The 26601-nt window shown below is 41.2% G+C and overlaps 1 protein-coding gene across 2 annotated transcripts; it reads right to left on the bottom strand.

The window, feature by feature from the left end:
* Positions 1 to 1711: 1711 nt before the first annotated feature.
* Positions 1712 to 26601, bottom strand: TRAFD1 (TRAF-type zinc finger domain containing 1). Of its 2 annotated transcripts, XM_081284132.1 has the most exons (12): positions 26398 to 26601; positions 22915 to 22980; positions 14369 to 14504; positions 14175 to 14228; positions 10065 to 10470; positions 8938 to 9144; positions 8346 to 8422; positions 6501 to 6731; positions 5710 to 5830; positions 4469 to 4796; positions 3819 to 3891; positions 1712 to 3551 (listed from the first exon to the last, which is right to left on the bottom strand). In XM_081284132.1, exons 1-12 carry the CDS (start codon positions 26559 to 26561, stop codon positions 3492 to 3494), a joined length of 1923 nt encoding a protein of 640 aa, XP_081140258.1. In that variant the 5' UTR covers positions 26562 to 26601; the 3' UTR covers positions 1712 to 3491. The 2 variants fall into 2 exon arrangements, with proteins under 2 accessions (XP_081140258.1, XP_081140259.1); XM_081284133.1 differs by lacking the exon at positions 8938 to 9144.

Raw genomic sequence — 26601 nt, 5'->3', positions numbered from 1 at the left:
CGAGACCCAGTCTCTAAATAAAATCCAAAAATAGGGCTGGGGAAGTGGCTCAGTGGTTGAGGGCTCCTGAGTTCAATTTCCATCACCAAAAAAAAAAAAAAAAAAAGGCTGAGGATGTGGCTAGGTAGTTAAGTGCCTCTGGGTTTGATCCCCAGTACCAAAGGGAGGGGAAAAAAAAACCCAAAACAAAAACCCAACTACCATAAATAATTAAATGTAAATACCATAAGTACCCCAATGAAAAGGCACAGACTGTTAAATTGGACCCATAGCAAATTAAAAAAGAAAAGAGAAAGAAAACCCACAGCACAAACATGGAAAATAACCAAATATTTGAAAAATAAATTTCACACTAATAACTACCCACTGCTCAAAGAAGAAACAAAAGGAAAAATTGTAAAATATTTGTAATGCAATGAAAATTAAAAAGCACATCAAGGTTTGTGAAATGCATCTAATGTAGCACTTACATGGAAATTTATACCAATGAACACATAATAAAATATCTCAAATCAGTCAAAACAAGTCAATTTTGTCTTTAAGAAACTAAAAAAATTAAGATCAAGAAAGGAAATGATTAGCCAGGCACAGTGGCACACGCCTATAATTCCAGCAGCCGAGAGGCTAAGACAGGAGGATCATAAGTTCAAAGCCAGTCTCAGCAACAGCAAGGTGCTAAGGCTGAAACAATTCTTCAGTAAAACCCTATCTCTAAATAAAATACAAAATAGGGCAGGGGACGTGTCTCAGTGGTTGAGTGCCCCTGAGTTCAATTCATGGTCCCCACCCCAAAAGGAAATGATTAAGATCAGAATGGAAATTAATAAAATGGAAACATTAAGGGCTGGGGATGTGGCTCAAGCGGTAGCGCGCTCGCCTGGCATGCGTGCGGCCCGGGTTCGATCCTCAGCACCACATACCAACAAAGATGTTGTGTCTGCCGAGAACTAAAAAATAAATATTAAAAATTCTCTCTCTCTCTCTCTCCTCTCTCACTCTCTCTTTAAAAAAAAATAAATAAAATAAAATGGAAACATTAAAATAGAAGAAATCAATATTATCAAAGCAAACTTGTGTGGGCATGTGGTGCTGAGGACTGAACACAGGGCCTTGAGCATGCTAAGCAAGTGCTCTACCACTAAACTATACCCCAAGCTCCTCAAAGTGGAATCAGTAACACTTATAAAGCTCTATATCAGGGATTGCCATACTAATCCAGATGGTTTTGTAAATAGTTCTGTTGTGAACACATCACCCATTCATTTGGATACTGTCTATGGCTGCTTTCCTTCTGTAACAGCATTGATGAACAGCTGCAGCAGAGACCATGATTTGCAAAGTCTTAAATATTTACTACTTGGTCTTTAAGAAAAAGTTTGGCAGTCCCTGCTAAAGTCAAACAGATGGAGGGAAAAAAGACAAATGATCAACACAAGGAATGAGAGAGGTGATATTACAGATTTTTTTAAAAACAATAAACACTTTTGATAAATAAATTAATGAAATAAACAAATTCCTAGGAAGATAAAAGCACTTTTATAAATCAAAATAAATAATGAATTAAACAGCCCTTTATTGAAACTGATAAAAGATAGCATACTTATTCATGAAATACTACAAGTAGGAACAAGACTATCACCCCTTCTATTCAACATTGTTACTGGATTTTCAGGAAAGAAAAAAAATACAAGGTTTCCAGATTGAAAAGGCATAGGTAAAATCATCTTTATTTGCAGATGACATGATGACATACACAGAAAAGCTAATAGAATCTACCAAAAAAGTTACTACAGTTTAGCACGGTTAAAGGATACAAGATTCAATATTAAAAATAAACAAACAAAAAAAACAATCATAAAGCCAGATGTGGTGATACCCGCCTGGAATTACAGCTGCTTGGGAGGCTGAGGCAACCTTGACAAATTAGCAAGACCCTGTCTCAAAATGAAAGAGAAAAACAAAACAAACCAACCAGGGGTGTAGCTCAGTGGGTTCAGTATCTAGTACAAAGAAGGAAGGGAGGAAAGGAAGGAAGGAAGGAGATAGAGAAGGAAGGAAAAAAAGGGAAAAGGGAGGAAAACTAGCCCTCATTATATCCCTTGGTCTGGCTTCTTCCTCTTAGGATAATTCTTTTCAGAGTCATGGCTATGCCAAGAATTAGCTACACAGTCTTATATAAATTAATATTGTTACATTTGTTTCATGTTACACCCATGAAATGGGGCAATTCTTTATCACCACCACCACCACCAGTAGGTTACTGGGAGAACAACTGAGCTCAAAACTACCTATGGTAGGGCTGGGGATACAGCTCAGTTGGTAGAGTGCTTGCCTAGCATGCACAAGGTCATGGATTCAATCCCTAGCACCAAAAATAAAATAAAAGACCTATGATGCTAATGATCCTGTGTGAACCATGACATTATGAGGGGGAAGAATAATCATAAGTCTCAACTTCTCAGGACTGGAGCTTTTGAAGAATCTGCCTTTTTCTCTTCAGTTGGAGGTAGCCCCTTATTCCTGTCATTGCCAGAGGTACAGCAAGCCTCAGTTTCCTCAAAAATGGAGATGAGAATACTACACCTTCAATGTCTGGAGCACTCTGAGAAGGAGCCCACACTGGAACTCCATTCTCTACAGAAAGCACAGGAATATGAACCACAAGACTTAGCTGAGCTCCAAGTACAAACTTTATTTCTATTACAAGAAAGCTGATAATAATTATAATAGTAACATAAGAAGGGAAAGGGGCTCTGACACTTGGTTTTCAGAGCAAGTGTGAGACTGGGGCTTTAATCCTCATCAGGGCAGAGCCCAGTGTGGCCCTAGTGGGAACAGGAAGCCCTTAGCCCTCCCCATTAGAGGGCAGTGAGGACAAAGGAGTCACCATACCCACAAGGAGCAGAAGGCAGTGATGCCAAATGACAAAGAAGTAGCCCCTGCTCCACACACCTCCAGCTAACTCTTCCAAAGGCCTTGTTCCTAACATCCAGCAGCTGGCCTGAGCACTTGACCAGAGCTGCTCCATACACACACCAGAGGCCCAGAGTCTGGAGCAAGCAGGGGAAGTACATGGGAGAAGTTGCCCAAAAGCCCCCAACTTAGGACCCCACAGGTAAGAAAATCATTTCACTGATGGGAACCAGATTTTCAGAACCCTCTACTCCTTCCACCAGGACCACAAAGCACCAAGAAGCAGTGGTGATGGTATTTCAAAAGGTGGAGTCCTGGTGGGCTAAGAGGCCATTATCTGTATTTCAATGCTACCAAGAAGTGGCAGCTAAGGCTGAAACAATTCCCAACAGCCTCCCTGCTAACCCTCCCTCAAACCCCCAAACTCCCACAGCACAATCTCAAAAGACACAAAATGGCCATAACCTAGAAAAAGAATAATCTTCCCCTGCCTAAAGAGCCAGAGAGGCAGGGCCTGCACCAAGGCAAGGACTGCTATGCATAGGTAGGAACCAAGGCGAGGGTTTCTGCAGACACCACTACTCCTCCTCCTCTTCCTCCTCTGCATCCCCAGCTCCCTGCTGCTTCGGGGGCTTTGCCTATTGAACAACACAAATGAAGAAGTTTCACACAGGAAGTGAAAGAGCATTCCTCCTCCCCAGGACCCCTGAGGATGCCCAGCTCCCACAGACGCCTCCTCAACAAAAGCCAAAGAATAGCCAGCCCTTCATTCTTTGGCTTTTCATGAAGAGGCTCCAACCTCTATACAGCCAGCCAACTCGCAGCAACTTCTCTGACTTCAAAAGCCTCACCATTCCCACCTGTGTGTGTCCTCCCTGAGTATTATGTGCTGGACCCTTAGTTACCTTTGCAGTTCTGTTGCGGTAGTTGGTAGCTGCAGGGGTGACCCGGGAACTTCTGCCACCTTCACTCCTACCACTGAAAAAATAGGATTAGAAACCAGTTCCTGATATGCTCCTGAGTAAAGGTCCAAAAACTAAGAGTGAATAAAACAGCTGGTAGCTGAGCAAAAAAAGCAGCCTTCCACTAGCAGACCAACAAAAAAACCTCCTGGACATAGGACATAGTGTTACACACCTGCAATCCCTGTGACTCAAGAGGCTAAGACAGGAGGATCGCAAATTCAAGGACAGCCTGTGCAATTTAGTGAGACCGTTTCAAAATAAAAAAGGGCTAGGATACAGCTCAGTGGTAGAGAGCCTTTGGGTTCAATCTCCATTACCACAAAAAAAGCATAGATATGGAATCAGATGACAATGTGGGCAAAACCGAAACTCTTCCCCATGACACTGAGGACATAATTCAGTGGTAGAGTACATGCTTAGCATGCATGAGGTCCTGGATTAAATTAGCTGCACACACCCTAAAAAAGACAAACTCCTCCCTCCTTTGCATGAACTGTAGTCTTACCCAGGCTGGACCAGAATGTAACTACACCTTTTGTCCAAATCCTCTTCAGCTACTCCTAAATTCCATTCCCACGCTAGATTCTTACCTCGCTCCATATCTCCCAGAAGGCCCAACGGGGAAAGAGGACACAAGGTATTCTGGGTGGAGATTTCGAACTGAGCATGCATCAGTGTCCATGGCCCCATTCTGGCTGCTTCTATTTCGCCCTCGGATGTCCTGGCTGTCTGAGTTGTTGAGTTTCAGCACTCGAGGAGGGTTGGGCTGGCACCCAGTTGTAGAGCCTGATGTTGATTTTGATAGTCGGTTACAGGTAGTTGTAATATTATTAATGGGTCTGCTGGGGGGCAGAGGGTAGATGGGTCCTTTAGCTATTTCCTGCTTGATATCATCCATATAGCTAGAAGACAATTCTCCTAGGAAGAGAACATAGTTACACCTTTAGGAAAAAGCCTGCTCTTACCATTATTGATGGATTCAGGGCAAGAACAAAAAGACTGCAGAGAAGACAACTGATCACCCGCAAAGGCTACTGGGGCCCATGACCCCAAGAGAGAATCAAGAACACTTACTTTGTCTATTCTGCACATTAATTACCTGACTCAAATACAGCCTGCTAACCATTCATCAACATGAACAGTTATGCAAGCAAACCTTGAATGTTTTTGGTTTTTTTGGAACCAAGGATTAAACCCAGGGCTGCTTAACCACTGAGCCATGCCTCTAATCCCCCATCCTTTTTTAAATTTTTTTTTTAGTTGTCAATGGATCTTTATTGTACTTACTTATGCGCAGTGCTGAGAATCAAACACTGTGCCTCACAGATGCTATGCAAGCACTCTAGCACTGAGCCACAGCCCTAGCCTCCTTTTTATTTTTATTTTGACATAAGGTCTGAGTTGCTGGGGGCCTAAGTTGCTGAGGCTGACCTTGAACTTGCAATCCTCCTGTCTCAACTTCCCATGTCACTGGGATTACAAGCATGAACCCTTCTAATTGTTTTTTAATTGTGAAGTGATAAGTTTCAATAAGTTTACTTGCCTAGTCATAAGGATCATAAGTAATAATAGAGTACAGAGATAGGAAATCTACAGGTTATAAGCTCTGACTCTAAGTGTGTCTCACAGCTATCCTTAAAGCCATTACCCTATCAGTCTATACTTAGAACCGCGTAGTCTAATGTGGAACTACAGCCAGCTGTAAAATTTCCTAGGAGACCCTACTGGACTTAGTAACTCAAGATCAGGTAACCCTATTAGAGCCATAGAAATGATAATCAGGCCCAAGCCAGCAGTGGGCCTGTGGCCTGGGCCATGTCCTGGCTAATACCCTGGTGTCTGACACGCCTCCTGGGCAGCTCTGGTGAGGTCTCTTGAAGTTGGGATGGCTGTTTAGGAATCCCCTCAATCACATGGTTGTTTGCCATGGCTGGGCGTTGGTCACATTGGTCCTAAACAATAAAAGTCAGAATTAGTACCTCAGAACTGAGAGTGATGAGAAGAAAGGGAAGAACAGCTGGTTAGGTGATCAGACCCGATCTGGAGGGGGTTCTTTGACAACCACTAAGAAAGTGCTAGGTACAGGAAACACACACTGGAATGTAGCATCGATTCCTATTAGCACTGTGGCACTCTCTGATCTGTGCAGGAGTAAAGGAAGAGCTGGTCTTGGGAGGCCAGAAAACCATTTCTATACTTTGCTCCCAGTATTTATATGGGGGCTTATTTAATAGACAACCAGCAGTAACCATCTACCTCTTTATCCCAAATCATAAGACTTTCTTACTAGACCCCAACTAACCTAGAATACAAGTCCCAAATGACACCACAATGGGAAGGATCTGCCTGGTCATGGTAAGGCCCCATGACCCTGAGTCCTCAACAAGTGATATGATGGTTTCAGTTGCTATAAGGTGGAGAAAGTCTCAAGGCTACAGGTACCGTATACCTCACATAGTCAGTTCATGGTGCAGGGCATGGCCAGAAGCCACAGGTGTGGATTTCTATTCAAGCTGGAATGCAATCCAAAGGCTGAAGTAGATTTTCAGTTCTGGAAGCCTCACATTTGTGTACAGAGAATCAGCATGGAGTCAGGGAGATGAGTCCGTCAGGGATTCTTACCTGGTGATGGAACAGCACCTCTTCTTCCAACTGTACCCCACAGAATTCACATGGGATGATGACACTATCTTCCACAGGGGGTGAATTGCTCAGACCCATCAAAGAGTCTAACTGGTTACTTGTAGCCTGCTGCAGAAAGTTCTGGAAGATGACATCAGGATCTTCCACCCCCCTGGAAGAAGAGCTTCCAGTATTGAGCGAAGGTAAGGCACGCGAAGGGTTACAGCTTGTCTGTCATTTAAAAAACATAGGTTAAAATAAAAAAATCAGAGGCTAAGGGAAAAAACTACATTCCTAAAACATTTTCTACAAGAAGTCACAACATTTTGATAGCACTTATAGTGAGGAGAAGGACTAATAAAAATAATAGGGGAATGCAGGTGGAACATTCACTTTACTTTTAAATATTTCTGTTGTTTTTTCCTGCTGTGTTTACGTGATTATTCTTTTTAAATTAAAAGATTCAAGATTCTTCCCATTGCCATATAGTAAAAGTACGACCCAAATATTCCTTAGCATCCTCATCAATAAATTGTCTTGGGCTGGGGATGTGGCTCAAGCGGTAGCGCGCTCGTCTGGCATGCGTGCGGCCCGGGTTCGATCCTCAGCACCACATACTAACAAAGATGTTGTGTCCGCCGAGAACTAAGAAATAAATATTAAAAATTCTCTCTCTCTCTCTCTCTCTCTCTCTCCCCCCCCTCTCTCACTCTCTCTTTAATTAATAAATAAATAAATAAATAAATAAATAAATAAATAAATAAATAAATTGTCTTTCACTGCTCCCAAACCAAAACCCATAAGTATTCAAATACTGTTCTCTCCATTTAGGAGGAAGGCATGCTCTGTCAACCAGAACACAGGGACTATTTAGCAGTCTTGAAAATGCCAGACCAAGGTACACCAAATCAGACGAAGGAAGTGTTGAGGGAAAAGGTGGTTCCTTCTAATCAGTAATCCTCAAACACATAGTACTGCTCTCTAATCATTCCTAAATGGCTCAAAAACCATCAATCATTCAAAAAATATCTGAGTTCTTTCAGACACAAAGTTTTGAGAGATTCTTAGAAACTAGGAGAACTCAGAAGGTGCCTAAAGGAACTTGGCAAAGTGGTACCACCAACCAGGAATCAAAAGGATCTTATCACAGGATGATAGGCTATTAGAAAAGTAGGTAACAAGGGAGCTGGGGTTGTGGCTCAGTGGTAGAGCACTTGCCTAGCATGTGTGAGGCACTGGGTTCGATTCTCAGCACCACACAGAAATAAGTGAACAAAATAAAGGCCCACCCAACATCTAAAAAAAAAAAAAAATTAAAAAAAAAAAAGAAAAGAAAAGTAGGCACAGATTCTCAGGGCACACACACGTATAACTCCTGACCTAGTCTTCAGAGTGTCCATCAGGCTAGTTTCCTAACAGTCAAGGCTGAACCAAATCTGCAAATACAGAGTCTACATTGTTGGGTATACTGAGGAGGTAAGGGCATAAGGGCACACGCCTTCCAGGAAGAGAAAGTAATAGGCAGAAAGGATCATCAAGCCTTTCATGGAACTGAAAGGACTTCAATAAAGCTCCAATAAATCAAAATATAGCACGAAATGAAACTGGATCAAAAAATGGCCAACAGAAATATATACATCAGTCACCACCATATGGAGAGTGTGCTGGTTGGGACGAGACTGTTGGATCTGCTGGAATGAGGATTACGGTTTCTAACCTACATTAGTCATTCCACAGTAGAAAAAAAAGTTGCCACTCTTACAATAGGCACTGTATTGAAAGTTTCCTCAAGACTTCATGGGGCTCACATTTCCCCTCACAGTTCTCAAGTAGTTCCCAACACACCTGATGGTCAATCAGCAGATCTTCTGGGTAGAGCTCCTCACAAAATTCACAAGGCAACATGGTCTCATCAGCTGCACCTAGGTATCAGGCCACATGGTCAGACTCAAAAGGAACAAAAACAAACTTGATTTCAACGTTTTATTCCCCTTGTGACATTTTATTTAAAAGTCTGACTTCAGTCTGGGATATAGCTCAGTGACAGAGCACCCTTGAGTTTAATCCCCACATACATATATAAAAGCCAACGGGGGTGGGGGGTGGGAGGAGGCTGGGGTTGTAGTTCAGCGATGGAGCACTTGCTTAGCATGTGCAGGGCCCTGGGTTCAATCCTCAGCACCACATAAAAGTAAATAAATAAAAAAAGGTATTGTGTACAACTGCAACTAAAAAATAAATATTAAAAAAAATAAAAAGAGCCAACAGGAACAACAAATAGCAAAAAATATACCTTAGTATTAATATTTTCAAACAGAAGAAAAAAAGTCTATTTAACATATTTAAAGATATATTAAAAAGGGAGCTATTGTGCAGGGTGCTGTGGTGCACGCCTGTAATCCCAGCTTTGAGTACAGTGCAGAATAAGCAAACCTACCCTTCATGTCACTCAGAGAACTAGGCCCACCATGCGACTGATCTGCCTCACAAACGGCCCTCCAGAAGTCCTGTTCTGCCACAGTGGAGGCCTGGCCCTCATTTTGCAGACTTAGGGCCAACATGAAGTCCAGGTTTGCACTATCTTCACCACCCTCTTTGGGAGGCTGACGGCTTCTATTCCTTTCCTGCCTTTCTTGTTCTTCAACTAGAAAAAAAAAAACAGCCAGTACTCAAGACAAATTAGAGATGTTGCCATCCCTACACTCAAGTCCCTACCTAGCAAAGGGCCAAAGTTTAAAGCCATTTGGCCAACTCCACCAGTACTCCTGGCCCTCATGGGTCTCTGAACTGTAAGTCTGACACGAAACAAGGATCCATTATTATTCTAAATGTATTATTAAAAGAAATGTTACTGTCATAACTATGACAGGCACTGTACTAAACATTTTTTGTATTACAGCAGTATGATTTAAAGAGGGGTCAGACTGCCTGAATTTAAATCTCAGCTATACAATTTACCTACCCTCATTCCTTTAATGAGAATTAAATGAATATATGCAAAACACTCTGCTTGGGCTGGGGATATAGCTCAGTTGATAGAGTGCTTTGCCTCTCATGTACAAGGCTCTGGGTTCAATTCCCTGCACCACACAAAAAAAAAGTTTGAGGTATGTTAGCTACTTACAGCATTGACATTATCATCACCATCATCAACTCTAACTGCAAACCAGTAAGGAAGAGCTTCTATTATTTATTTATTTATTGGCCCGGGGGAGGGGGGGAGAGACGGGACAAGGAATCAAATGCAGGGGTGCTCTACAACTGAGCTACATATCCAGCCCCATTTTCTAATTTTTAATTGAGAGGGTCTCATTAAGGTACCAAGTTTGGTCTTGAACTTATGAACTTTTTGCCTCAGCCTCCCAAGTAGCTAGGATTACAGGCATGTAACCACCTAACCTGACCTTTTATTTCCATTTTATAGGAAAGTTAGGTATTTTTCCCAGTGTTAACCAACTATAATCAGATTTCTCTAATCAAGATCTATTTGGCCCCAAAGCCCTGTTCCCATTTGCTCTGGAATTTTCATAATGTTCCAGTTTTCTAATTCCAAGCACAACTCACATAGATTATTCTGAATTGGAAAGGGGGCTGTCATATTCCTTTGGTTGGCAGTCCTACTGTGGAAAAGGTCTGGTTCAAAGGCTCTCAGAGGCCTTCGGGGTAGCCTCATTGGTGGGTCCAGAGCTTCAATCTGTCTCAGGAGCTGGGATGCAATCCAGATTCCATCTTGACCCCAGGACTCATCATATGCATTAGGAGATACAGTAACTTCATTTCTCCTTTCCTCCTCCCCTCTCCCACAAACTTCAGGGTGAGACTTCAGGTCTTTCACAAGGACATTGCGTCCACAGTTGCCACACAGCTCTGTCCGGGCACCACAGTAATCTTCATGTTCCTTCAGTTTGAGAACAGAGAGTTCCAAATCACAGTGCTGGCAGACAGCAAGCCGCAGAGGGCATTCAGTCTCCTGCAACAGAGTAATAAGGCAGTTAATATGCACACCTAGGAGAGGCTGTTTTATTACAGGGCAAAGAAAGCAAAAATATATACTTTGATATCCTCTTCTGGACTGGATAGATGTAGCTCAGCATGCATAAGGTCCTAGGTTCAATCCCCAGCACAACAAAGAAAAATAATTTTTTTCTTCCAACCCTAGCTTTGCCTACTATGCTTTCTATGTATTTGATTATCACAGTTTCCCCTTTTATTCCTGCCACAGGTTCTACAAAAGGAAAGAACCTCTGAGAAGGAATCTACTAAGCAACCCCAAAAATAGCATCATTCTGTGCACACATAACAAAGTTAAACAAAATCATTCATTGTTCAAAAGCAAAGAAAAAGAAGCAAAGCAACTCAGATATTTTACCAAAGCTCCACCAATTTCCCCTTATTATTACAATTCAGTCTAAAGTATTTAGTAATGAGGAAGACTGCGCTTTAGAAAAACACTGATTTTTAAATCTTCACATTTGTATTTGCATTGGCTTTACCTGGACCAAATCCTCCAGGAATCACCAATGACCCCCAGAGTATAAACATACTCAATAGTTAAAAAATAAAACCTTTACATTTAATGGGAAAGTCTCACTAAAGCAATAAAAACATTACAATGATACAATGGGAGCTGGGGATGTAGCTGAGTAAAGAACTTGCCTAGATGGGCCTGTAGCTCAGTGGCAGAGCACTTACTTGCCTAGCATGTGTAAGGCACTGGGTTCAATCCTTAGCACCACATAAAAATGAAACAAATAAAGGCATGCTGTCCATCTTCAATTACAAAAAAAAATAACTAAAAATAAAATAAAAATTAACTTGCCTAGAAGGCACAAGGCCATGAATTCAAGTTCCAGTACCAAAAAAAAAAAAAAAAAAAAAATTCACATATTTTACAAACACTATATCAAAGAGCACAATTTCTTTTCAACCAAATTAAACTCATGTTATGTTCTAGATTCTACACCAGACGACCAGACGTTTTTAGAGATAATTTTTACATATATTCTTTCATGCCCTTAAAATTATATTCCATGTGTTTGTTCAAGTGCCTGGATTCAATCCCCAGCACCAAAAAAAAAAAAAAAAAAAAAAAAAAAACATTGTTTTTCATGTAGCTATGTCTCATTCAGAATTTGTGTGTGTGTGTGTGTGTGTGTGTGTGTGTGTGTGTGTGTGTATGTGAGTGGTACTGGGGATTGAACCATTGAACCCAGTGTCTTGGACATGATAGGCAAGTGTTCTACCACAAACTCCCCAGGCCCTTCTCAGGAGCTGGGATGCAATCCAAATTCCATTTTGACCCGAAGACTCATCATATGCATTAGGAGAATCAAAAAACTTCATTTCTCCTTTCCTCCTCCCCTCTCCCATAAACTTCAGGGTGAGACTTCAGGTCTTTCACATTTTTAAAAATTTGAGATGGGGTCTCACTAAATTTCCCAAGCTGGCCTTGAACTTGAGATCCTCCTGCCTCAGCATCCTGAGCATTGAGAACTGAGATTACAAGTATCCACTAGTAAGCTCAACTATAAAAAAAATTAAAAAAAAAAAACAAAAAACATTTCAGTAGCCAGGTGCAGTGGCGCACGCCTGTAATCCCAGTAGCTTGGGAGGCTGAGGTAGGAGGATCCTGAGTTCAAAGCCAGCCTTAAGAACAGCAAGGCACTAAGCAATCCAGTGAGACCCTGTCTCTAAATAAAATACAAAATAGGGCTGAGGATGTGGCCCAGTGGTTGAATATCCTTGAGTTCAATTTCCACTATCTTCCCAAAAAAACAAAAAACATTTCACTAGAGCTGGACACGGTGGCACACACCTGGTATCCCGGCTGCTCGGGAGGCTGTGGCAAGAGGATCACGAGTTCAAAGGCAGCCACAGCAAAAGCAAGGCGCTAATCAATTCAGTGAGACCCTGTCTCTAAATAAAATACAAAATAGGTCTGGGGATGTGGCTCAGTAGATAAGTCTTAGAGTCTGATTCCTGGTACCCCACCCCCAGCCAAAAAAAACACTCACTAGAAAAATACTAGATTAAGTTTTAATTACAAATGACAAATAATCATTGGCCTGTGCCACATAAGTACTGTGTTAATAATCTTAAAAAGTGCCAGGAATTTAAAATAAAGTAAAATGCATTCAAGAAAAACCAAAGTTTTTGGTTTTTTGTTTTGTACTGGGAATTGAACCCAGGAGTGCTTAACTATGGAGACCTATCACCAACCCTTTTGAGACACGGTCTGGCTAAGTGGCTGATGGACCCACTAAATTGTTGAGGCTAGCTTGAACTTGCAATCCTCCTGCCTCAGCCTCCCAGGTTGCTGGGATTATAGGTATGTGCCACCATGCTCGGCAACAAAGAAGAAATTTAAAAAACACTACATAGTTAATCTCTGACCTAAAATTGTCATAGTCAGTCTTATAGACACATTAGGGAATATCCTGTATTCCTATCTTTACAATAATTGTTCTATCACCAAGGGACTTCCAGAAATAGGTGAGAGAGAAGTTAGGAGAGAGAACAGTTTATTGGAGGTTATTTTACACAGCAAGCAGATGCTACAGCCAGAGAAGTTTTCATTATGTTTGTTAATGTGATCTCAATCATATCCCCAAGGCTGCTGAAGTCTAATAAAAGATCAAATGCTTAGGAAAAAAATAATAAAATTAGTGTGCAAATGTATTTGAAATGTTGTTCTCTAGACTGTGGGGTTATGAGTGGTTCTTATTTTTTTTGTTGTTGTTTTTGTTTGGGGGGTTTTTGGGTGCTGGGGATCGAACCCAGGGCTTTGTGCATGCAAGGAAAGCACTCTACCAACTGAGCTATATCCCTATGAGTGGTTCTTATTTTCTTGTAATACCCTCTTTTTCCCAAATTTTCTTTTCTTTTCTTTTTTTTTTTTTTTTTTTTTTAGTACAGGGGGTTAAACTCAGGGGCACTTGATAACTAAGCTAATTCCCAGCCCTATTTTATATTTTATTTAGAGACAGGATCTCTTGAGTTGCTTAGCACCTCACTTTTGCTGAGGCTGCCTTTGAACTTGCGATTCTTCTACCTCAACCTCCCCAGCCGCTGGGATTACAGGCATGTGCCACTGCGCCCAGCCTTGACACCATGTTCTCTCACCAAATGATGAGTAATTTCTTCAGATGTAAAAAGCATGTATGTTGGGGCTGGGGTTGTGGCTCAGTGGTAGAGCGCTTGCCTAGCATGTGTGAGGCAATGAGTTCAATTCTCAACAACACATATAAATAAATAAAGGTCCATCAACAACTAATTAAATTTGTATTTTTTTAAAAAAAAGCATATTATGCAAGTGATCAAGAAGTCATAATGAAATTACACCATGTAAGGCAGGCTGAATAGATTACCCTACATTGGCAACACCAGGCTTAGTTTACTCAATAAGACTGCCAATAACCAAACCCCAGCAGAAATGATAAGTATCAGTTCCAAAAGGAGAGACTCTGAAGACTAAGCAGCCAGACAGTACAACAGCCAGGCCGCCAAATCAGGCAACAGCTAGAGTTTCCAGTAGGCTATAAGAGGCAGTATACATGTGAGCTGGTAGAGAAGAAAGACATCATCAAACTGGTTTCCATTGTGCAAGTGGCTCTGTAATCTCAGTAGGACTGGCCCCATGTTCTCTCACTCCCCTCATAGTACAAGAAGACTAACCTCATGTTTCTTTAATTGTCTCTTCTCCAACTTCTTATTGCATTTGCACGTCACCTAGGATAAGAAGTAAAAATCAATAAAGTGACACAACGACAACAGGGCCACTGACATTTGTGCAATTAGCAAGTATGATACAGTTATGGACAATAGCAAGTACAACACATTTATAAACATTTGGGTAATTGGTAGTTTACCTGACAGTGTTCTGTAGCCATGTGAATCTCCATGTCAGATTTGGGAAGTGGTTCCTTGCAGATAGGACACATACCAATGTTCCTTTGACAATGGATCTCATGGATGGTAAAGTTAAAAACAGGAATTTCTTTGTTGCTGCAGAAATAGGCCAAAGAAAAAGGCAAGTATTACTAACTATTCTATCTATGCTTTTTCTTACAGTGATTATCAATGAAAATCTGTTCTGTCCAATTTCTAGTCTCCATCATCTCTCTTTAGTGAATACCTAGATTACCAACTTCAAGAATTAAATCCTGAAAGCTGAATCTCTGAGCAACATTCTGAGTTACCAGTAATGTGCATTACCTCTAAAAGCTCTCAGCCTTGCTTCCTCAAAGTCAGAGCTGATTACAACCAACAATATGAAGTCAGATGCAAAAAAAGCTGCGTTAGGCTTTTCTTTTTCCTTTTCCCCCCACTCCCAGTAATGGGGATTAAACTCAGAAGCACATTTAAAAAGGGCTACATGCCTAGGCTTTTTTTAATTTTTTTTGAGACGGGGTCTTGATAAGTTGCCCTGGCTGGCCTCAAACTTGGGATCCTCCAGCCTAAGCCTCCCAAGTCACTGGAATTATAGGCCTGTGCCACGACAGCCGGCAAGCTTGGCTTTTCTAAAATCATCCACTCCAGGATTATTTGAAAAACAAAACCAAACAACCTACCACTTATTTTCATTATCAATCTTAAGTAGTTTAATTTCATTGGGTTTCATTACCTGAACGGATCAAACCAAAAAGAGTATATATCCCAGCTCTGGGATAGTCAAAGTGTAAGGGGAAATTACCTTCATTATGTCCCACATGCCTTGAAAATCTCTGCCTGGGTCAGTATAAAATACACTGTAAAACTGTACAAAAATGAAATCCAAACTGTTCCCACACTGTCTCCTCACTCACTCACTCTGTTTAGTGATCCAAAAATCATATCTCTGTTGCACAGAAGACTAGAGTAAGGGACAATCCAAAGTGTAAGAGGGATACCAATAAAGTCGAAAAGAGTATACATTCCATCAAACTGCAGATGCACTATTCAAAGACATTACTTTATTCATTTAGATGTAGTCACTGGAAAAAGCCAACTATGCAGTCTAGCTAAAGACTGAATTTAAAAAAAAATGTACCTATTAGTATGTCACCTAGGATAAAAATTCAGAAAAATAAATACCAAACAGAATCAATATAGATAGTCATATAACACAGGAAAAAAATAATTGTTTTTCGTCCTTTTAAAAACTTTCTTTGAATGGAGGCATTGCTGTTGCCCAAGCTGGATGCACCTGCCTCAGCCTCCCGAGTAGTTGGAACTAGCAACAAACTTTTAATAATCAAATTTTGCTCCTGAAGCTGAATACATGAACCCTCCACTGCATTAAGAAACAGACAGAAGGAAAACTCCTTTTATAGTTTTAATCTTCCTACATAGTCAAAGAAGTATTTCAAAGTAGAATGAATGATATGCCTCCAGTTATACTCAGTCTCTCAAACTGAAACATCCCAAAGTACCACTTCTTTTCATTCAATGGTGACACTGTCAAGTTTGGAACCCCAAGGAACTCTCATAATATGGCTGGATGGTGAAAGAAATCAACTATAAGAGATGAAAACTCAAATGAATAAACAAGGAAACTATGAATAACTTGACACATTTAACTTCCCATATTTCTCCCAAATTCCTAATTTCTTTATTTTCTTTCTTTTGCTTTTTCTTTTTTTGAGAACCACTGGTTTTAAATTAATTTTTAACAATTTTGGGGGAGGGACTGGGGTTGTGCCTCAGTAGCAGAGCACCCCCCTCTCACATGTGAGGCACTGGGTTCGATCCTTAACACCACATAAAAGTAAATGAACAAAATAAAGATATTATGTCCATCTATAACTAATTTTTTTTTCTTTTTAATTTGGAGAGGAATACTGAGGATTTAATCCAGGGGCACTTTACCACTGAACTACATCCTCAGTCTTATTTTTTATTTTGAGACAGGTCACTAAGTTGCTGAGGGCCTTACTAATTTGCTAAGGCTAGCCTCAAACTTGGGATCTTCCTGTCTCAACCTCCTGAATAAAATTTTTTAAGAATATAAAATATATAGTGGAAGGAGAGCTATAGATCAAAGTTATCATCTTAACTGTACAGGTGGCACACACCTATAATCCCAGCTATCTGAGAGGCTAAGGCAAGAGGATTACAAATTGGAAGCCAATTTGGACAACATAATGAGAGCCTGTTGCAAAAAACAAAAACAGCGGTAACAAAACTCAAAAGTTATCTTAAACTACTGTTTTGTTGTTGTTGTTATTGTTGTTTGTTTTTGGTATACCCAGAGCCCTTTCTATTTTTTATTTTGAGAGAGGGTTTCATTAAGTTGGACTTAAATTTGTGATTCTCCTCCCTCAGCCTCCCTACTCATTAGGATTATAGGCTTGCACCTTTGCATCAGGCCTATTAAAATTAACAAAAAGGCAAAGTGTGGTGGCGCATTCCTGTAATCCAACAGATGGGAGGTTGAGCCAGGAGGAACCCAAGTTCAAAGCCAGCCTCAACAACTTAAGCCATAAGCAACTCGGTGAGACCCTGTCTCTAAATAAAATATAAAAAGGGCTGAGGATGTGTCTCAGTGGTCGAATGTCCCTGAGTTCAATCCCTGGTACCCCCCCCCACACACACACACACACAAAGATGCTATAAAACTAGTATTGGAATTCATTACTGATCTTAATATACAAACTGCTTAAAATAAGCAACCTGGAGCTAGGAATGATGGTGCATACCTGTAATCCCAGCATCTCAGGAGGTCAACCTTAGCAATTTAACAAGGCCCTATACATATAGCCATTCCCTGTCTCAAAGGAAAACAAACAACAACAACAACAACAAAAGGCTAGGGGTGTAACTGAAGGGTACAGTGCCCCAGAGTTCAATTTTCAGTACCAAAATTATACACCCTTGCCAGGCACCAAGGCAGATGACTGTAATCCCAGCATCTCTGGAGGCTAAAGCAGGAGGATGAAAGCCAGCCTCAGCAACCATAAGGCACTAAGCAACTCAGTGAGACTCTGTCTCTAAATAAAATACAAAATAGAACTGCGGATGTGGCTCAGTGGTTGAATTCAATCCCTGGTACCCCGCAAAAAAAAAATTATTAAGCCACTGGGATTATAGGCATGTACCACAAAATTATACACTCTTTTTTCTTTTTTTCCTTTGGTACAAGGGATTCAACCCAAGGGCTTTTAAACACTGACCCACATCCCCAGCCCTTTTTGTTTTCTATTAAAAAACCTGTGATGTTCCTATCTCAGCTCCCCAGTCAATGGGATTACAGGCTGGTGCCACTGTAAATACATAGACTTGTAAACCTAGTAATCCCACTCTTGGGTTTATGCATGAATAATTTCATTAAAGTATCATAAAATGATTTAAAAAATGAAAGTTAAAAATTTCTCAAGAAACCGAGCATGGTGGTACACACATGTAATCCCAGTGGCTTGGGAGGCTGAGGCAGGAGGATCATGAGTTCAAAGCCAGTCTCAGCAATTTAGCAAGTCCCTAAGCAACTCAGCAAGACCCTGTCTCTAAATAAAATATAAAAAAGGTCTGGTGATGTGACTCACTGGTTAAGTACCCCTGGGATCCATAGCCAGTACCCACCCACCCCCCCAGAAAAAAGGTCTCAAGAAGGGAACAGCTAAATTACAAATGGTATACCAACAAAGTGAAAGCAGTGCTATATTATCATTGCAAAGCATATATACACAAATTCCATGAAAAATTAAAATCTAGGTTCTGGAGTTGTGGCTCAGCAGTAAAGCACTCGCCTAGCACGTGCAAGGCCCTGTGTTCGATCCTCAGCACCACATAAAAATAAATAAAATAAAGGTATTATGTCCAACTAAATATATATATATATATATATATATATATATATATATATATATATATATATAAATCTAGCAGGGTGCTATAATACCAGCTATTTGGGAGACTTGAGGCACAGGAATTGTAAATTTGAAGCCACTCTGAGCTACTTAGCAATCCTTTCTCAAAATAAAAATAAAAATTTTAAGAAGGGCTAGACATGTAGCTCAATAGTAGAATACTTGCCCAGCATGTGCAAGGCACTGAGTTCTAACCCTAATACTGAGGGAGAAAAAATTGAAGTCAGTTATTACTACTTAAGAGTAAAAAGAAGGCAGGGGTTGTAGCTCAGTGGTAGAATGCTTGCCTAGCACACCTGAGGCACTGGGTTCTATCCTCAGCACCACATAAAAATAAAGATACTGTGTGTCCACCTACAACTAAAAAATAAAATTTAAAAAAAAGTAGAGTAAAAAGAACCTGGATTCCTTTTTCATCATTTTAGCTCTTATCTTCTTTTAGAAGAAAAATCCAAAAAATAAATGTCTAGTTTTCATTTTGCAGGATTACTCAGAATAATCTGTTGATAAGTATTCTATATACACAAGACCACTAAAATTTTAGAAATGAAACAAAAAGTTTAGAGTTGAAATCATAAGTCCCTGGGTGCAGTGGTGCACACCTGTAATCCCAGCGATTCAAGAGGCTGAGGCAGGAGGATCACAAGTTCAAATCTAGCCTCAGTCACTTAGAGAGGCCCTAAGCAATAATAGCAAGACCTTATTTCAAAATAAAGGCCTAAGGATGTGGCTCCTTAAGGATTAAGCACCCCTAGGCTAGTCTTGAGCTTGGAATCCTCCTGTCTCAGCCTCCTGAGTTCTTGGGATTATAGGCAAGCACATGTGAGGCACTGGTTCAATCCTACCACTGAGCCACAACTCCAGAACCTAGATTTTAATTTTTTATGGAATTTCTGTATATATGCTTTGCAATGATAATACAGCACTGCTTTCACTCTGTTGGTATACCATTTTAATTTAGCTATTCCCTTCTAGAGATCTTTTTTTGTGTGGGGGGGGGGCCTATGTAACCCAGGGGTACCTAACCAGTAAGAATCAAAGCAGCTGTCACGTAAGTCCACAGGGCATTTACTATCTACATAACTACATAGCAAAAACTAGCTACAGGGCTGGGGATGTGGCTCAAGTGGTAGCGCGCTTGTCTGGCGGGCGTACGGCTCGGGTTTGATCCTCAGCACCACATACAAACAATGATGTTGTGTCCGCCAATAACTAAAAAATAAATATTAAAAAAAATTCTCTCTCTCTCTCTCTCTCTCTCCCCCTCCCTCTATAAAAAAATAAAAAAATAAAATCTGCCTCTTTTTTTTTTTTTTTAAAGAGAGAGTGAGAGAGGAGAGAGAGAGAGAGAGAGAGAATTTTTAATATTTATTTTTTAGTTCTCGGCGGACATAACATCTTTGTTGGTATGTGGTGCTGAGGATCGAACCCGGGCCGCACGCACGCCAGGCGAGCGCGCTACCGCATGAGCCACATCCCCAGCCCAAAATCTGCCTCTTTTAAAAAAAAAAAAAAAAAACTAGCTAAATAGCAAACTTAAAAGATATAAATTGCTTACCTTGATAATACTGCTAAAACTCCAAGGAAGGACCAAGCCAAGTTAAAAAGTGAACTTTCATTTTAGATAGAAAAGATTTAAAAGCAAGCCAAGGCTTCTACAAAACAAAGAATCACAAATCTATTCTTGAGTATGTACAGTCTTAGCCTTCTAACATTGACCTTTCCACTTCCTAGAACTACACCTCCCTTGGATCAAACAATATCACAAGAGAGAACTGCAAACATCTTCAGTCACAACAAATTATTGGCTGCCTATTGGGATCTAATCACAGCTCAATATTGATGAGGACTTTGACTTTCCTTAATATAGAGATAAAGCTCTAAATAAAGACAAATTTAAAACATGAAATTAGCTGCCAGTCGTGGTAGTGCATGCCTATAATCCTAGGAACTCAGAAGGCTGAGACAGGAGGATTCCAAGCTCAAGACTAGCCTCAGCAACATAACAAGGCCCAAAGCAATTTAATGATATCTTGTCTCAAAATAAAAAATTTTGAAAAAAGGGTTGGGGTATGATATAGCCCATTGGTAAAGTGCACTTGGGTTTAATCCCCATTACCAAAAAAGAAAGAAATATTAAGAGTTGCTTAAAGAAAGAAATTTAAATAAGATTGCTTAGATGGGAGGGCTTTGTATAGTCTTTTTCAGCCTTCCCTGATAATCTGCTTTCTTCTTTAAATAAATTGCTCAGGTTTTGAATAACCTTGTCTTCATTAGTTTCTATTAGCACACCATTCTTAAACTCCCTTAGCATAGTTATTTACAAGCTGTCCTAGGATCTAGACTCCTTCAAGTGTGGATTGAAATTAAAATAAAACCAATATGTGTGTTTTATTATAAAATCACAATAATTTCTTGTAATCATTTGCTTGATTAATTTGAAATCAACAATTATACATATAAACTTAAACAATGCCAAAATAGTTTAGTAAGCAGCAGAAAAGCGATAATGGCTAATACAAAGAAACACCTTATTAAGACATCCTTGATCTATATAGTTAAAGAATATTACGACTAGAAGTTGCTCTAATTATATCCTAATTCTGCTGAAAGTCAGGCTGAACATAAAGAAAAAAGCAACAACAACAACAAAAAAATTTTATCTGGCTCAAACCTTTCAATCTACAACAAGCTATTTTCCTTATTCAATATCTCCTTCTGCCACAATTTGTAAGTTAAAAAGCATAGACAGTTCTGCTTTGTTTTTTGTTTTAGCATTCAGTACGAGCAGTTGTGTATCATCAAAAAAAATCAAGGTAAGTTCTTGAGAAATCCCCACCAGGAACCAGCTCAGAAACCAGATGATGCCTAGGTTTCATTTCAGGAGGAAAGAGTTTCTCTTTCTTATCACTATGGGCATTAAAAACACAATTGAAGACTTAACATTCAAAATTAAGCCAGTCCTTCACTAACAGCTGTGGAACCATGAAATGAAAATGATTAAGGTTGGACTTCCTCCCCTATTTTTTTAAGCAGCAAAACTTTTATAAAAAGAGTTAAGGGCTGGGATTGTGGCTCAGTGGTAGAGTGCTTGCCTAGCACCTGCAAGGCTCTGGGATTCAATCCTCAGCACTGCTGAGGGCCATTGCCAAGTAGGAATGACGCATCGATATTTCCTTGCCAGCGTACCCCATGTTAAATGGACTTGCCTTGGAATTTCGCTATTGACATTGCATGTGTGTTTGAGAAAGGTGACCCTACTCAAGGACGAGGGTGGATCCAGGATTAGGGTGTATCCTGCAGTTTGAGGAAGTATAGTATCCTGGTCCTTGGGTTTAGGGCGTTCCCAGTTTAAGACAATAGGGAATTTAGGGAAGTTGGAGGTTGAAGATTATTGCTGCCGAGATTAGGGCGTTCCTGCTGCCTGAGCTCCCGTTGAGCTCTCGTGAGATTCAGAGAGGATTTTGGGAAGAAAGCCTCATGTAGTAGGTGAATTGGGCGGAGGAGAACTGGGATTGCCCCAGAACGTGTGTGGAGGCCGGTGTGAGTTCGGGAATAAAGAATTGCTGTTTGAATCTACAAAGCTGTGTGGTGGCTCGTGATTCTGTGCCCAGCCAAGACTGCGGCACAGCACCATATAAATAAATAAATAAATAGATAGATAGATAGATAGATAAATAAATAAATAAATTGATAAATAAATAAAAGTATTGTGTCCAACGACAACTTAAAAATAAATATTAAAAAAAAAAAAGGGTTAAGTCTGAGCTGTTCTGGTTGAACTGTTGTCACTCAATGTACAGCAAGTTTCAAGTACTTAAAACCTTGCTCCTAGTTACTAGAGTGACTCAAGGAAATCCTGGCATCATACTTTGAAACACACTAATCTACTCCAAATATTTTATTTACATAATTTTTTTTTTGGGGGGAGGGTACCAGGGACTGAACCTAGGGGCCCTTAACCATTGAGCCATATCCCCAGCCCTTTTTATTTTTTGAGATAGAATCTTGCTAAATTGCCTAGGTTCTTACTTAGTTGCTGTGACCCTCCTGCCTTAGCCACTGGAGCTGCTGGGATTACAGGCATGCACCACCACACCCACTATATAATATTTTTCAGACATACAAAAAATAAGTTCTCAGCCAGGCATGGTACATGCCTGTAATGCCAAGTTAGGGAGATTGAAGCAGGAAGATGACAAGTTCAAAGCCATCAAGTTCAGTCAGCCTCAGAAACTTGGCGAGGCCCTGAATAATTTAGTGAGACCCTGTCTCAAAATAAAATATTTTTAAAAAGGGTTGGGGATGAGGTTCAGTGGTTGAGCACCTCTGGGTTCAATCCCTGGTACCAGGGGGGGAAAAAAGGCAGGGCTGGGGATCTAGGGATGTAGCTCAGTGGTAAAGTGCCCCTTTGTTAAATCTCCAGTAGGAAAAAAAAGAAAGCTCTGATCCCATTTTACTTGCACAGTATACCATACAACTCCAATTTTAACCTGCCAATAAATAAGCCAATTTTTATAGAAGCTGGTTTGTCCTCATTTCAATAACATTTATTAGATTTAATCTCTTACCAGTTGTCACATAGTCGAGTATCCTGGTCATCCAGAAATTCAGCCATCTTTAGCTCTTCCTGAAAACTACAAAGTAAAAAAATATGAACTTTCTATTTCATTTCTGCTTTAAGGATGACATGCAAAATAAATAAAACTAAGCTAGCATAAAGAAAATGGGATCAAAACCAGTGCATTGAGGCATTCTGATAACAAACACCCTTGGGATTTTTCTTTTTATTACTTTTAAATTTTTATTTTATAATAATTTGAGCTACAAAAACAGTTGCAATAAAACAGTATGAAAAACTCTCCCAATTTCCCCAAAAGTTAACATCACAAATGACCATTGTAAAATTCTCAGATATAGAGTGGGTGCAGTAGCGCAAGCCTGTAATACCAGTGGCTCGGGAAGCTGAGGACGGAGGATTTAGAGTTCAAAGACAGCCTTGGCAAAAGCAAGGCGCTAAGCAAAAAAAAATACAAAATAGGGCTAGAGATGTGGCTCAGTGGTCGACTGCCCCTGGGTTCAATCCCCAGTACCCTCCCCCCAAAATAATTTTTCTCAATATAGAAAATTAACTCTACGGATACTAGTAACTAATCTATTGATCTTTTTCAAATTACAACACAACTACCAATGCCCTTTTTCTGGCTCAGTATGCATAATGCATTTAGTTGTTGTTATTTCTCCTGTCTTTTGTGATCCCCCATGCTACTACAGTTTTAAAGATCTTTCATCACCTTGTTCAACTAATTACTAACAGTTAGTAGTTACTGCTTAATTATCTTGTAGGAAGTCGTTCAGTTTTGGTTTGACTGATTTTTCTTTTCAGGATTAAATTCATTTTTGGCAAAATACCATATAAGTGACATTATGCTCATCTTGGTGCATTATATCAGAAGACACATGATGTCAACAGCTGTATTATTATTATTGGTGACGTTAACTCTGAGCATTTAGTTGAGAGGGTGTGTGCCAGGTTTCTTCACTATAAAATTTTTCCTTCTTCTTAAACAAGATGTCAATTAAGAAAGCAAAGAGCTGTCAACTTTACTACCAATATTTATGTTGTATTATTCCTTTCCATGATACACACAAAAAAATGGTCTTAAATACTAACCTTTAATAAGGCTCCCCAACAGGTTTGGCATTATCAAACTGTCAGTTTTAAAAACATTTTTTGTTGTTGTTACAACATGTTACAACCCACTGTGCCCTGGCACTAAGAATATATTACAAATTTAAAAAATAGAGAGAGCTGGGGATGTGGGTCAAGCGGTAACGTGCTCGCCTGGCATGCGCAGAGCGCTGGGTTCAATCCTCAGCACCACATAAAAATGAAATAAAGATGTTGTGTCCACCGAAAACTGAAAAATAAATATTTAAAAATTCTCTCTCTCTAAAAAAAAATATAGCATCTGACTTAGAACAATTTAGTGACCAATAAAAACAATAAACAACAACAAAAAATAAACCTAACTTAAGGTGAGGATCTTAAGGAAAAGTACATAGGCAAAAAGGAATAGGGTGTCTGTGGGGTGTGGCAGTGCATGCTTGTAATCCCAGCAGCTGGGGAGATTAAGGCAGGAGAACTGAGAGTTCAAAGCCAGCCTCAGCAACTTAGCCAGGCCCTAAGAAACTTGGGGAGACACTGTCTCAAAAAATAACAAGGGGTGGCATATGCTCAGTGGTTAAGCGCTCCTGAGTTCAATGTTCCAGGGAGATGACTTTTAAACTAAGACCTGAAGTGCAAAGAGCCAGCCAGGCATAGACAAACAAAGGGATAGAATGGAAATAGGGGAAAACCCCTCCAGTCACTGGGAAGAGCAAAATGCCTGAGGAAATGAAAGAGAAAGTAAACGGAGATCTGGAAGAGCATAATGAAAAAAAGGGATGACTTGAGAAGGCCTTATTATACAGCACAGAAAGGACACTGGGTTATATTCCAAGAGCAATGATAAATCACTGAGGGTTTTTAACTAGGCAAGGAGCTGATCCAAGCCATCCACCCCCATATGAAATGTCAACCAGGGACAGGCAGCACACAAGCACAAAAACAAAGTTTGTCTCTACCCCTTCTACTGTAAATCATTTCTTCCACTTGTATTATTCTTCTCTTACCCCTCATTTCCTCTTATATGTAATTTTGTAAAACCCTGAGGATCACCTTCCATTTCCATGCGATTTCCCTTCTCACTCCCTTTCCCTCCCACCTCTCATCCCTGAGGGGAGGGGAGGGGGGATAGTAGAGAATAGGATAGACAGCAGAATACATCAGTCACTAGAATGGCAATATGTAAATCAATGGAAGTGTAACTGATGTGATACAGCAATCTGTATACGGGGTAAAAATGGGAGTTCATAACCCACTTGAATCAAACTGTGAAATATGATATATTAAGAACTATGTAATGTTTTGAACGACCAACAATTAAAAAAAAAAGGGCTGGGGGTATGGCTTAGTGGTTAAGCACCTCTGAGTTCAATCCCTGGTCTAAATAAATAAATAAGAGAAAGAAAAAAACAAAAACAAAGTTTGTCCCTTGAAAGGGAAAGTCTGACAACTTTTTTCTCGGGGCTACCTGATTGATTCTAGGTGTAGTCTATTCTAGTCCACTAAATGGCCACTCTCAACTACGACGAAGAGCCTACGACGAAGGAACTGCCCAGTTTTCTAGCTGCAAGGGGACTGGAAGTGACCACAGGCAAGGCTTCCACCAGCCCCTCCAGACCCCCGTGTCTTCAGCCTATCTGGGCCTCAGATGCCTACGACAGACGATGACGGTAGCTCGAGGGTCTTCTTGAGGAGTAAAAAGGCACAGAAAAAGCCTTCAACCTCAGGAGAGAGGGCCATCCCTCGGGTTTCCAGAGCGGCCACCAGAGCGGCCACCGCGGGCTCAGCGAGAGGAGAGGCGGCAGCCCCTTAAGTAAATATCAGTTGACATTCACCCTGCGTGCATTCGCTGCCGGACGCTCACACCAACCACCCTCCATCCTGACCCCAATCCTGGCAGGTGAAAGTCATCATCCCATTTCACAGAAGCGGAAAGCGGAAGTCCGAAGGCAGTTACCCGCCGCTTAGCGGGTCGGAGCGGGGGCTCGAACCCGGGTCGCTCCGCCCAGGGGCCTCACTGGGCCTCCCGCGACCCCGGACGCCAGCGGCTCGAGGCACGGGCACCAAGCCCAGGCCGGCGCCGGGCCCAGCTCCGCCCCGGGCGCGGCGGCCACGGCGGCGAGGCGGACGACGCCAGCTACTCGGCGCCCCCGGCCCAGGCCGCCAAGGGGGCGGCGCCGCCCGGGGCTGCCAAGGCTCCGGGTCCCCGAGGAGAAAGCGCGGCCTCCTTTCACGGTCTGAGGAGACGACGCCGCCCCGCCACCTTCCCGCAGCCGCCACCCCGGCCTAGCGGCCCCTCGCCCACACGCCCCTCCCTGAGACTCCGGCCTCAGGCCGCAAAGGAGACCACGAGAGCGCCGCAAGCGCGGCCGCCGCTTCGCTTCACCTGGGAGGACTACAGGAACGTCGAGCTGTCGAGACAGCCACAGACTCGGAGCCACCTCCCTCAGTCCAAGCACTGAACAACGGCCCCGAGAGCTGCCTCAGCGCCCCCGACCGCCGCAGAATAGCGCGCTCATTGGCCAGGGGCGGCCCCGGATCTAGGCCCATTGGATAGCATCATTGTCGCTCTCAGGGGCCCGCCCTCCGA

The sequence above is a fragment of the Spermophilus citellus genome (assembly GCF_964194105.1).
Source record: "Spermophilus citellus genome assembly, chromosome: 3".
Lineage (NCBI taxonomy): Eukaryota > Metazoa > Chordata > Mammalia > Rodentia > Sciuridae > Spermophilus > Spermophilus citellus.
The sequence above is the reverse complement of the archived record's forward strand: the minus strand, read 5'-3'. Positions and strand labels throughout refer to the sequence as shown.

Bases quoted from the DNA above. Each gene is read 5' to 3' on its own strand.
- TRAFD1 (XM_081284132.1), bottom strand. From the start codon at position 26,561: ATGGGCCTAGATCCGGGGCCGCCCCTGGCCAATGAGCGCGCTATTCTG. The intron at 14,505-22,914 runs GTAAGAGATTAA...CTATTTCTGCAG, and splicing joins ACTCGACTATGTGACAACTG to CAACAAAGAAATTCCTGTTT. The intron at 8,423-8,937 runs GTAGGTTTGCTT...CCTGATACCTAG, and splicing joins TTCTCTGAGTGACATGAAGG to GTGCAGCTGATGAGACCATG.